General features: G+C 38.4%; 1 protein-coding gene across 1 annotated transcript in view; it reads right to left on the reverse strand.

Moving 5' to 3' along the window:
* LOC110287589 (solute carrier organic anion transporter family member 1A4-like) overlaps positions 1 to 12487 on the reverse strand; it is a 40331-nt gene that overhangs the window by 8499 nt on the left and 19345 nt on the right. Inside the window, exons 7-9 of the mRNA XM_021154165.2 lie at positions 11719 to 11914; positions 8520 to 8685; positions 6345 to 6517 (exon numbers count right to left, since the gene is read on the reverse strand). Coding sequence (XP_021009824.1) covers positions 6345 to 6517; positions 8520 to 8685; positions 11719 to 11914 — 535 coding nt within the window. The remainder of the gene's footprint in view (positions 1 to 6344; positions 6518 to 8519; positions 8686 to 11718; positions 11915 to 12487) is intronic.

Raw genomic sequence — 12487 nt, forward strand, 5'->3', positions numbered from 1 at the left:
AGAGAAGAGAAGAGAAGAGAAGAGAAGAGAAGAGAAGAGAAGAGAAGAGAAGAGAAGAGAAGAGAAGAGAAGAGAAGAGAAGAGAAGAGAAGTGATGGATGAACAGGAGGGAATCAACGGAGAAAGGGGAAAGGGATTTGGAAAAGGAGGGGAGGAGAAAGGGTTGGAAATGGAAAGAAGGGAGAAGTGAGAACCTTGGTCCAGTGTATAAGAATAAAATGCTACAAATTACACAGCTCAACTGTTCTTCTGAATTCCAGCAAGAAAGGAAAGCGGGGGCTGAAGTGTTTCACATTGTTAGTGGGGGTCAAGTTTGCTGGACTGAAAAGAACAACTGCTAAAAAATCAAGCAAAATAAAACAACTATGAAACTCATCTCTGTTGCAAATTCCTTACTTTATGTTAGAGTTGAATATTGAACAGTCGTTCATGTACCTTCTTGTTAGAGAGTACCTGTTATTTATTGCATCCCCACCTCATTTTTTAAGTGCACAATTTTATTTTCCCCACATTTTTATTATTTTCTTCATCTACATTTCCAATGCTATCACAAAAGTCCCCTAAACCACCCCCCACCACCGCCCTGCCCCCCTCCCCCCCTCCCCTACCCACCCACTCCCACTTCTTGGCTCTGGTGTTCCCCTGTACTAGGGCAGATAAAGTTTGCCTAGACCAAGGGGCCTCTCTTCCCAATGATGGTCAATTAGGCCATCTTCTGCTACATAAGCAGCTAGAGACAGGAGCTCTGGGGGTACTGGTTAGTTCATATTGTTGTTCCACCTATAGGGTTGCAGACCCCTTTTGCTCCTTGGGTACTTTCTCTAGCTCCTATATTGGGGGCCCTGTGTTCCATCCTATAGATGACTGTGAGCATCCACTTCTGTATTTGCCAGGCACTGGCAAAGCCTCACGGGAACAGCTATATCAGGGTCCCTTCAGCAAAATCTTGCTGGCATATGCAATAGTGTCTGTGTTTGGTGGCTGATTATGGGATGGACCCCTGGGTGGAGCAGTCTCTGGATGGTCCATCTTTCGTCTTAGCTCCAACTCCTTCCATGGATATTTTATTTCCTATTCTAGTGAGGAATGAAGTATCCACACCTTGGTCTTCCTTCTTGATTTTCTTGTGTTTTGGAAGGTGCATCTTGGGTATTCTAATTTTCTGGGCTAATATCCACTTATCAATGAGTGCAAATCAAGTGACTTCTTTTGTGATTGGGTTACCTTACTCAGGATGATGTCCTCCAGATACACCCATTTGCAAATTGCCCTTTTGAACTAAGTGAAGAATTCAGTTGGACTTTTGATGGGGATTGTATTGAATCTGTAGATTGCTTTTGGCAGGATAGCCATTTTTACTATATTAATCCTGCCAATCCATTAACATGGGAGATCTTTCCATCTTCTGAGATCTTCTTCTATTTCTTTCTTCAGAGACTTGAAGTTCTTGTCATACAGATCTTTTACTTCCTTAGTTTGAGTCACACCAAGGTATTTTATATTATTTGTGACTATTGTGAAGGGAGTTATTTCCCTAATTTCCTTCTCATGCTGTTTATCCTTTGTGTAGAGAAAGGCCACTGATTTGTTTGACTTAATTTTATATCCAACTACTTCACTGAAGTTGTTTATCAGGTTTAGGATTTCTCCAATGGAATTTTTGAACAGGCAGGGAGAAAGTGGGCAGCCTTGTCTAGTTCCTGATTTTAGTGAGATTGCTTCAAGTTTCTCTTTATTTACTTTGATGTTGGCTACTGGTTTGCTGTATCATGTTTAGGTATGGGCCTTGAATTCCTGATCTTTCCATGACTTTTATCATGATTTAGTCAAATGCTTTCTCAGCACCTAACGAGAAAATCATGTGATTTTTGTCTTTGAGTTTATTTATATAGTGGATTGCATTGATGTATTTCCATACATTAAACCATCTCTGCGGATGAAGCCTACTTGGTCATGATGGATGATTGTTTTGATGTGTTCTTGGATTCAGTTTGTGAGGATTTTAATGAGTATTTCTGCGTCTATATTCATAAGGGATATTGTTCTGAAGTTCTCTTTTTTTGTTGGATCTTTGAGTGGTTTAGGTATCAGAGTAATTGTGGCTTCATAGAATGAATTGGGTAGAGTACCTTCTGTTTCTATTTTGTGGAATAGTTTCAGTAGAGTTGGAATTACGTCTACTTTGAAGGTCTGATAAGAACTCTGCACTAAACCCATCTGGTCCTGGCTTTTTTTGGTTGGGAGACTATTAATGACTGCTTCTATTTCTTTAGGGGAGTTGGGACTGTTAAGATCGTTAATCTCATCCTGATTTATCTTTGGTACCTGGTATGCCTCTAGGAAGTTGTTCATTTCACCCAGGTTTTCCTGTTTTGTTGAGTATAGTCTTTTGTTGTACAATCTGATGATGTTTTGGATTTCCTCAGGATCTGTTATGTCTCCCTTTTCATTTCTGATTTTGTTAATTAGAATACTGTCCCTGTGTCCTCAAATTAGTCTGGCTAAGGGTTTATCTATCTTGTTGATTTTCTCAAAGAACCATCTCTTGGTTTGGTTGATTCTTTAGTTCTTTTTGTTTCTACTTGGTTGATTTCAGCCCTAAGTTTGATTATTTCCTGACATCTACTTCTCTTGGGTGAATTTGCTTCCTTTCTTTCTGACAGCTTCTAGGTATGCTGTCACACTGCTAGTGTCTGCTCTCTCTAGTTTCTTTTTGGAGGCACTCAGGGCTATGAGTTTTCCTCTTAGGAATGCTTTAATTGTGTCCCATAAGTTTGGGTATGTTGTGAATTTATTTTCATTAAACTCTAAAAAGTCTTTAATTTATTTCTTTATTTCTTCCTTGACCAAGGTATCATTGAGGAGAGTGTTGTTCAGTTTCCACGTGAATGTTGGCTTTCTATTACTTATGTTGTTATTGAAGATCTGCCTTAGTCCGTGGTGATCTGATAGGATGCATGGGATAATTTCAATATTTTTGAATCTGTTGAGGCTTGTTTTGTGACCAATTATATGGTCAATTTTGGAGGATGTATCATGAGGTGCTGAGAAGAAGGCATATCCTTATGTTTTAGGATAAAATGTTCTGTAGATATCTGTTAAATCCATTTGTTTCATAACTTCTGTTAGTTTCACTGTGTATCTGTTAAATTTCTGTTTCCAGGATCCTTCCACTGGTGTGAGTGGGGTGTTGAAGTCCCCCACTATTATTGTATTGGTACAATGTGTGCTTTTAGCTTTACTAAAGTATCTTTAATGAATGTGGCTTCCCTTGCATTTGAAGCATAGACATTTAGAATTGAGAGTTCATCTTGGTAGATTTTATCTTTGATGTGTATAAAGTGCCCCTCCTTGTCTTTTTAACAACTTTGGGTTGGAAGTCAATTTTATTTAATATTAGAATCGATACTCCAGCTTGTTTTTTTCGGATCATTTGCTTGGAAAATTGTTTTCCAGCCTTTTACTCTGTTGTAGTGTCTGTCTTTATCCCTGAGGTGGGTTTCCTATAAGCAGTAAAATGTTGGGTCCTGTTTGTGTAGCCAGTTTATTAGTCTATGTCTTTTTATTGGGGAATTGAGCCCAATGATGTTAAGAGAAAGCAAAGAAAAATATTGGTGTTTCCTCTCATTTTTGTTGTTAAAATTGGGAATCTGTTCTGGTTGTTGTCTTCTTTTAGTTTTGTTAAAGGATTACTTTCTTGCTTTTTCTCGGGTATAGTTTCCATCTTTGTGTTGGTGTTTTTGTTTGTTATCCTTTGAAGGGCTGGATTCGTGGAAAGATAATGTGTGAATTTGGTTTTGTCATGGAATACTTTGGTTTTTCCATCTATGGTAATTGAGAGTTTGGCTGGGTATAGTAGCCTGGGCTGGCATTTGTGTTCTCTTAGTGTCTGCATAACATCTGTATAGGATCTTGTGACTTTCATAGTCTCTGGTGAGAAGTCTGGAGTAATTTTAATATGCCTGCCTTTATATGTTACTTGAACGTTTTCCCCTTACTGCTTTTAATATTCTATCTTTATTTAGTGCATTTGTTGTTCTGATTAATATGTGTCAGGAGGAAATTTTTTCCTGGTCCAGTATTTGGAAGTAGGCTTCTTGCATGTTCATGGGCATCTCTGTCTTTAGGTATGGGAAGTTTTCTTCTATAATTTTGTGGAAGGTATTTGCTGGCCCTTTAAGTTGAAAATCTTTATTCTCATCTACTTATATTATCTGTAGGTTTGGTCTTCTCATTGTGTCCTGTATTTCCTGGATGTTTTGAGTTAGGATCCTTTTGCGTTTTGCATTTTCTTTGATTGTTGTGTCCATGTTCCCTATGGAATCTTCTGCACCTGAGATTCTCTCTTCCATCTCTTGTATTCTGTTCTGATGCTCATATCTATGGTTTCTGATTTTTTCCCCTAGGATTTCTATCTCCAGAGTTGTCTCCCTTTGGGTTTTCTTCATATTGTTCCTACTTCCATTTATAGATCTTGGATGGTTTTGTTCAACTCCATTGCCTGTTTGGTTGTAATTTCCTGTAACTCTTTAAGGGATTTTCGTGTTTCTTCTACCTGCTTAGCAGTGTTTGTCTGTAGTTCTTTAAGGACTTCTACCTGTTTAACAGTGTTTTCCTGTAATTCCTTGAGGAATTTTTGTGCTTCCTCTTTAAGGGCTTCTACCTGTTTAACAGTGCTCACCTGTATTTCTTTAAGTGAGTTATTAATGCCCTTCTTAAAATCTTCTACCACCAACATGAGATATGATTTTAAATCTGTGTCTAGCTTTTCAGGTGTGTTGGGGTATCCAGGACTTGTTGTGGTGGGCATACTGGGTTTTGATGATGCCCAGTGTTCTTGGTTTCTGTTAGTAATATTCTTAAGTTTGCCTTTTGCCATCTGGAAATCTCTGGTTTTAATGTACAAGCTGTCTCTGGTTGGAGCTTGATCCTCCTGTGATTCTTTTAGCTTCTGTCAGCACTCCTGGGAGTCCAACTCTCTCCTGAGTTCCAGTGGTCAGAGCACTCTCTGCAGGCAAGCTTTCCTCTTTCAGGGCAGGTGTCCACCAGTCTGGAGCTCTGATCCACCTCCTGAATTTTGGGGTCAGAACTCTCCTTGTAGGCTGACTCTTCTCTGGCAAGGAATGTGCCCAGGTGTCTGAGTCTCAGCTCCACCTCCTGGCTGAGGATGAAGGCCCAATGGGACCCTGACCAAGAAGGTCTGTTGCTTCTATAGCCCACGTGATCTCAGGTGATCAGGAGGTCCTGGGTGTGCTAGGGTTCCTGCGGTGTGAAGAGTCCTCTGGTGCCCTAGATGCCCTCAGCTGGGTTCATGCAGAAGATAGTCAGGCTGGCCCTGACCTGAATGGATCCCATCCTCTGGTCAGGTGGGGTTCCTTTGTCCCTGTTCCTGCTGGTACAAGACCAACCACAATTCTTTGGAGCTAATATTGCATTCCACTCACCCATAATCCTGAGGTGATCCTGAGATCCTGCAGAGTGGAGAGCATGCTGGAGCCCTTAGCAGTCTCCACTGGGCTCAGAAGGAAGATGGCGGGCATGGCCCCGACCAGAACAGATCCCCTCCGTTTTTTAAAAGATAGATTGAGGGAATGATGTACAGGGAGCCTCCTTCCTGTTACACAGTGTCACTCTCTGCCAGTCAGTTAGCTGAGCCACAGGAAGTGAGCACGAGGCAACTACTCTCACATTCCAAAACAAGACACCCATTCATTTATCCTTAATAAAGGGAGAAAATAGGAGAGGGCAGGAAGGAAAATTCCAGAAAACTTTCAATTATTAGTAAATTTAGTAATGTTTAGTAAAGCAGTATTTAGAGTTTTGACTCAGGTATGTTAGAGCATTGAGGTCCAAGGAACCATGACTCCATCAGCCTTTATTGGGAAAAGTATTTAATACTGACCAACAACATGTCTACATGACATCCATGGGGTGACTCAGTGTGAAAAGAAAAACTTGATGACCTCAGTTCAATCCTCAGAACCCAAGAACATATGTAAAAAAAAATTTTTAAAAAATTCAATGTCAGGCATTTGTAATCCCAGCATCCCCACAGTGAAATAGGAGGAGCCATCAGAATTGCTTGGGACCTTGGGAGACAGGGAGGCTAGGAAACACACCAACAGAAATAAGAAAGATTCTATCTCAAAAACAAGATGAAAAGAGAGGGCTGATTACCCAGCATTGTCTTCTGACCTACTGAGAGGAACACATAAACCTAAACCATGCATACCCCACCACTCACAGAGACACAATCATGAACATGCAGAAATGCCAGCACACATGATTGTGTGCACACACTGTGAAGAAGGACAGATAGAAATCTAAATGAAGCTACATATTACCTCAGAAGAACCATGTACCCAGGTATAGATGATAATGAGAAGATGAACATTTTGATTGAAAATATGATTATAAAGTACTTCAGCATGTTGTCACAGTCGGGGCCTTTCTTACACAGCCCGAGGACTGCAGATGAGTTTCCTGATGGCCGAATGCAGCTGCAATTCTGAAACACCTGTCAAAAAGCAAAACAAAACTAAACCATGTCCTACATAAAGAAGAAAATATTGAGATTAAACCTTTATCATTTTCTGCACAGCCAGTTGACTCAAAATTGGGAGTGTTGGGACGCAGAGGAAGAGCACCCACTAAGTCCAAAATACACAAGTTTCAGCACAAACACAATTAAATAAAAAAAACCAAAACACTAAGTAATTAAATAGCAGACCCTTTCCCCATTTATTTTCATCTTTCTTTTTCCATCTCAGAATTCTATCATTGAATATAAATGTATGGATTTAAATAATTGGTATTTTCTCACCAGGTGGTAGTGGCACATGACTTTAATCCTAGCACTTGGGAGGCAGAGGCAGGCGGATTTCTGAGTTCGAGGCCAGCCTGGTCTACAAAGTGAGTTCCAGGACAGCCAGGGCTATACAGAGAAACCCTGTCTCAAAAAAACAAAATACAAAAACAAAACAAAAAAAAAATTTGGTATTTTCTCAATACATGGAGTAAATTTGCAAATACTCAATTATCCTGAATGAACACTGTATTTTATTTGTTTATTTGATTTTTCTTGCCTGTATGTATGCATGTACATATTTGTGTGGATGCATGTGAATGTGTGTATCTATATGTGTACATGTGTTTGCCATCTCATGCTTATAGAAGTGAAAAGTTTAAGTTAGGTCTCTCTTTCTACTATGTGGATCCTAGGATTTAAATTGGTGGTAAGGCTTGTTGGCAATGGCTGTACACAGTGAGAGGACTATCTACCCTACATAATTTTTAAAGTAAATAAATAAATAAATAAATATGTCTCTGTTTTGTTTTTACCTAATAGCAAGTGCTAAACAACATTTACCTCTGAATGTTGATGGAATAATTAGGTGCTTACTAGTGTACTCAAAGAATGGAGTTTATTTAAACAATAAAGACAGTAGTTTTGAGTCATTATATTGTTAGGTCTGATTAAGAATCAAAGTTTATATTTAATTTTTATTACCAACCACCTCTACATATTATAACATGTTGACATCAAGGAAAATGTGTGACCCTATCATGCTGAACTATAATGATTAGAGCTGGGAAGATGAAACAGTCAGTAACATCCTGCACAAGCATGAGGACCTGAATTCTCTTCCTAACACATCTGTAAAAGGTGCATGCATAGAGGATGTGTTCCCAACACTGGACCTGAAGATGAGAGCAGGCAACTCTCTGGGGCTCACTTGCAGGGCAGCATAACAGAACCAGCAAATTCCAGGCCAATGACATTCTGTCTCAGAAGCTCAAAGTATATGGTCCTGAGAGCCAACATGTGAGGTTGCCTCTTTCATCCATGTGCATATGCACCTGTATACCCCCCCATATGAACAAAATAAATAGATAAATAAATAATAGACAAACAAAAACCCCAAAACTCATGATAGAAATGACAACTTTATGTCCACCTTCACAACATAGTAAGTTTGGAGGACAACCTGGGCTTCATAAGATATTATTACAACAAAGGGCAGATTCTGCCCACAATAACTTAAAATTTTACCTTTAGTGTTGATTTAAGCTTATGCATCTATTTCTTGTTTACACAAATGCATGAATGTGGGTGCCGGAGAAAGGCAGAAGAGGGTATCAGATGGCCTGGACCTGGAGTTGTGATCTGCACCTTGTGTGTTCAGAAAACTAAACATACACTCTGAAAGAGCAACATGTGCTCTTTATAGCTGAGTTATTCTCCCAACCTCTCCAGAGCACTGTAACTCATATCTTGAACAATGATCTCAAGTGTTTGAAGTTATGAAATAATACTCATTCTCTGTCACGGTTTTACATAACATCTAGGAATTTTAAGGTCAAATAAGTTTATGCAGTGTAAATTGAATTGTTCACAAAGAATACTAATCTAATTTAGGCAAGGACTACTTTTTTCTTTTTAGCAGATATTGACTTAGTTCGTAGCACATGTTAATGTAACACATACACATCAGTACTAACCCTGAAAGGGTTCTTACCATGTTGATTCCATTCCCAACAGACTTCTCACAGCCCGCGAGGCAGGCTGACATGTATGCTAGGCCATTGTCTCCACACACTGGATCCCATGTGTTCGTTAAGCAGCTACACCTCGTGTTGCAGTCAGCAAGGACCTCATTCTGCACATGTAGAGGGTGCTGAACTCTGTAATGATTTGAAATGATGTTACAGATACTGAAAAACCTCAAGCATTTGATTTTCATCCCTTCATCTCGCATGCACATGCATATGAAAACATTCCAAGGAATTGGGGGAATGGGGTAGAGAGGAATACAGACAGACAAAGAGAGATAGAAAGAGACAGACAGACAGACAGAGAGAAACAAATAATCACAGTTCGTCTTCTCCCTGAGAAAAGAAACATAAATCATCCATATATCATCATGTCGTCTCTATATTATGTTTTTTTTTATTAGGTATTTTCCTCATTTACATTTTCAATGCTATCCAAAAAGTCACCAATACACTCCCCTACCCACTCCCCTACCCACCCACTCCCACTTTTTGGCCCTGTACTGGGGCATATAAAGTTTGCAAGTCCAATGGGCCTCTCTTTCCAGTGATGGCTGACTAGGCCATCTTTTGATACATATGCAGCTAGAGTCAAGAACTCTGGGGTACTGGTTAGTTCATAATGTTGTTCCACCTATAGGGTTGCAGATCCCTTTAGNTCCTTGGGTACTTTCTCTAGCTCCTCCATTGGGGACCCTGTGATCCATCCAATAGCTGACTGTGAGTGAGCATCCACTTCTGTGTTTGCTAGGCCCCAGCATTATCTCACAAGAGACAGCTATATCTGGGTCCTTTCAGCAAAATCTTGCTAGTGTATGCAATGGTGTCAGTGTTTGGAAGCTGATTATGGGATGGATCCCTGGATATGGCAGTCTTTAGATGGTCCAACCTTTCATCACAGCTCCAAACTTTATCTCTGTAACTCTTTCCATGGGTGTTTTTGTTCCCAATTCTAAGAAGGGGCACAGTGTCCACACTTTGGTCTTCATTCTTCTTGAGTTTCATGTGTTTAACAAATTGTATCTTATATCTTGGGTATACTAAGTTTTTGGGCTAATATCCACTTATCAGTGAGTACATATTGTGTGAGTTCTATTGTGATTGGGTTACCTCACTCAGGATGATGCCCTCCAGGTCCATCCATTTGCCTAGGAATTTCATAAATGCATTCCTTTTAATAGCTGAGTAGTACACCATTGTGTAAATGTACCACATTTTCTTTATCCATTCCACTGTTGAGGGGCATCTGGGTTCTTTCCAGCTTCTGGCTATTATAAATAAGGGTGCTATGAACATAGTGGAGCATGTGTCCTTCTTACCGGTTGGAACATTTTCTGGATATATGCCCAGGGGTGTTGTTTTTTTTTTTTTTTTTTTAAATCAGAGTTAATGTTTTAATGGATTCCTTTCCACCCATTTTATAAATAGCTGTGTTTATAAAAAGGTGAATAATGGATAATCTTGAACATTTTATTGTTCATATACCATAAAAATTCCATTACAATTAACTTTACCAGTCCTTTTTAATGAACACTAGTCTGCCTTTGTAGTATTTAGTTTTCAGTCAATTTTCTTATTAATACAAAGATGTTCTATACTATGTTTTTGACACACAAGTTATCTACTTCAGTGGTCCCATGACCTTTTTTTTAATAATTACTTCAAAACTAAACAAAAAGTGTCTACCCTATGGGAATATACAGTCCTGTCAGAGCTAAATTGAAGAGGGCTAATCTTTCTTTGATCTACAAGGTAGAAATGAAAGAGGGCTGACTTGAACAAAACCTACAACTTCTATTTATAAGATAGATGTTGCATTTAGCTCCTAATACAAAGTGCTTGGCTAATCACACACGCTCATCCAAAACTACTGAGCAATGAAAAATTAAATTGAAAAAGAAAAATGTGGGAGTCGGTAGGCTATATTTGAATTCTGTGTAGAGTCAACATGACTGGAGATGGGCTCAGTGTGAACAACTCTACTTTGATGGTGTTGGAGTCATTTTCTGTAAGCACAAACACACTAATCCTCCCTGGAGTTTCAATTTGTACATCTGCAAAGTAAATGAAATATTTCCTGTCTTAAAAAAGATCCAAGTCACATATATATAATACATATATATGTATTTATAAATAGTTAGATTTTATATTTGAAATTAATCCAATCTTAAAATTCTTAAGAATTTTGAAAAGAATTTTACTCTTTACTTTTTAAATTCAATTTAGTTTTAATCTCTTTTTCTGTCTCTGTGTCTCTGTTTCTCTCTCTGTGTTGGTTTCTCCATCTCTTTTTGGTGTGTGTGGGTGTGTGTGTGTGTGCAGGCACATTGTATAGCACTGTGAATGTGGGTGTCAAATGATAATCTTCCACCATTAGAGACAGAGTCCCCTGTTGTTCACTGCCACAAATAAAAGATTAGTAGGCACATGAACTTTCAAGTTTTCATGCCTGTGCCACTTAGATCACTTTAGGAACAGTGGGATTATAGATATCCTACTATTTGAAGCATTATATGGGGTCTGGCTATCTAAACTCAGCTCTTTCTGCATGCTCAGAAAGCCTTTGACTACTGAGTCATCTCCCTAGCCCTTTGAAAGGAACCTTCAAGTCTATGTTTCATTTTAACTGATTGGGTGTTTATATAAGTGTGTCCTAAAATAAGACAAATTTCTCATGCTATTACAGAATATGACCAGACATTCCTTGAAACCCAAAATCTAGAACCACAGAGTACATGAGATATAACTATTCCAGTGTCATATAAAAATACAAACATTAATAGTCAAACCAGTACTAGATTCAAATATGCTAAATTTGAGCCCATTGTAGAAACCCATGAATGACTACTGTCTTGCATAGTTAGCTTTTAATGCTTTAGGTTACAAAGCATTATTATTTTTCTTCATTACACTTTAAAGCAGACTAGGATATCCCCATAGCAATGACCGTATGCTTATTGAATCATAAATTTACTTACTGGTAGTTCTCAAACATCTTTAATAAGTTTATAACTTCTGTGTGATGCTTTAGATTTGTTGGAATGAAAATGCTAGATAACTGTGGGTCACTGCTATTAAGTCACAACAAAATGATCTGGTTCTATCTGATTCATGAAGAAAATTTACTAGCAATTTGATTATGGTGTTCATTAGGAAACAACGTACCCTTCATAAGAGGAAGTTAAGCCAGCAACTTGGAAATTGTCACAGTTTGTCATATAGTTAGACAAAGTTAGAAGGTACTCAGACAGGGATAGCCAGAATGCTATGTATGCAGCTTCTTTGGCAGTAATCTTGAACTTCTTCATAATCAAACCACCAAGTAAATATCCAAGGCATATTGGAGGTAACATATAAATACCTAAAATTGCAAGTAAATAGCACTGATGAAAGAGAGCAGATAAAAATATATTATGAATATATCTAATACATCTTACTTAAGAACCTACTTAGCACTGATATACAATGATTCTAACCTCTATTAACTTACATGTTACATAAAAGGAGGTTTTCAAATGCCTATCAATTCACTTAAAAAACCTACTACTGTTTAATCATTTGCTTTAGGCTATAAATTTCTATGAACATCTTCTAAACATCACACACACACACACACACACACACACACACACACACACACTCACACTCACACATTCACTCACACATTATTATACCTACATAAATTTATAATGTTAGACGTTTCCTGTATTGTTTGTTTTGGCTTGGTATTTTGGGAATTTGACTCAGCTCTGGGTGATTTTAAAGGTTGCTTCTGAGTCCATGCTTATTAACTATAAAACATTTTGTGCATTGTTGATGTTGACCAACATTCTTGTTCCCTTACTTTTTTTCTCCATAAAAAATTGAAGAATAAAATAAGAGGAAGAAGTAGAAGGAGAAGAAGAAGGAGGAGGAGGAGGAGAAGGAGGAGGAG

This window comes from Mus caroli (genome assembly GCF_900094665.2).
Source record: "Mus caroli chromosome 6 unlocalized genomic scaffold, CAROLI_EIJ_v1.1 6_unlocalized, whole genome shotgun sequence".
Lineage (NCBI taxonomy): Eukaryota > Metazoa > Chordata > Mammalia > Rodentia > Muridae > Mus > Mus caroli.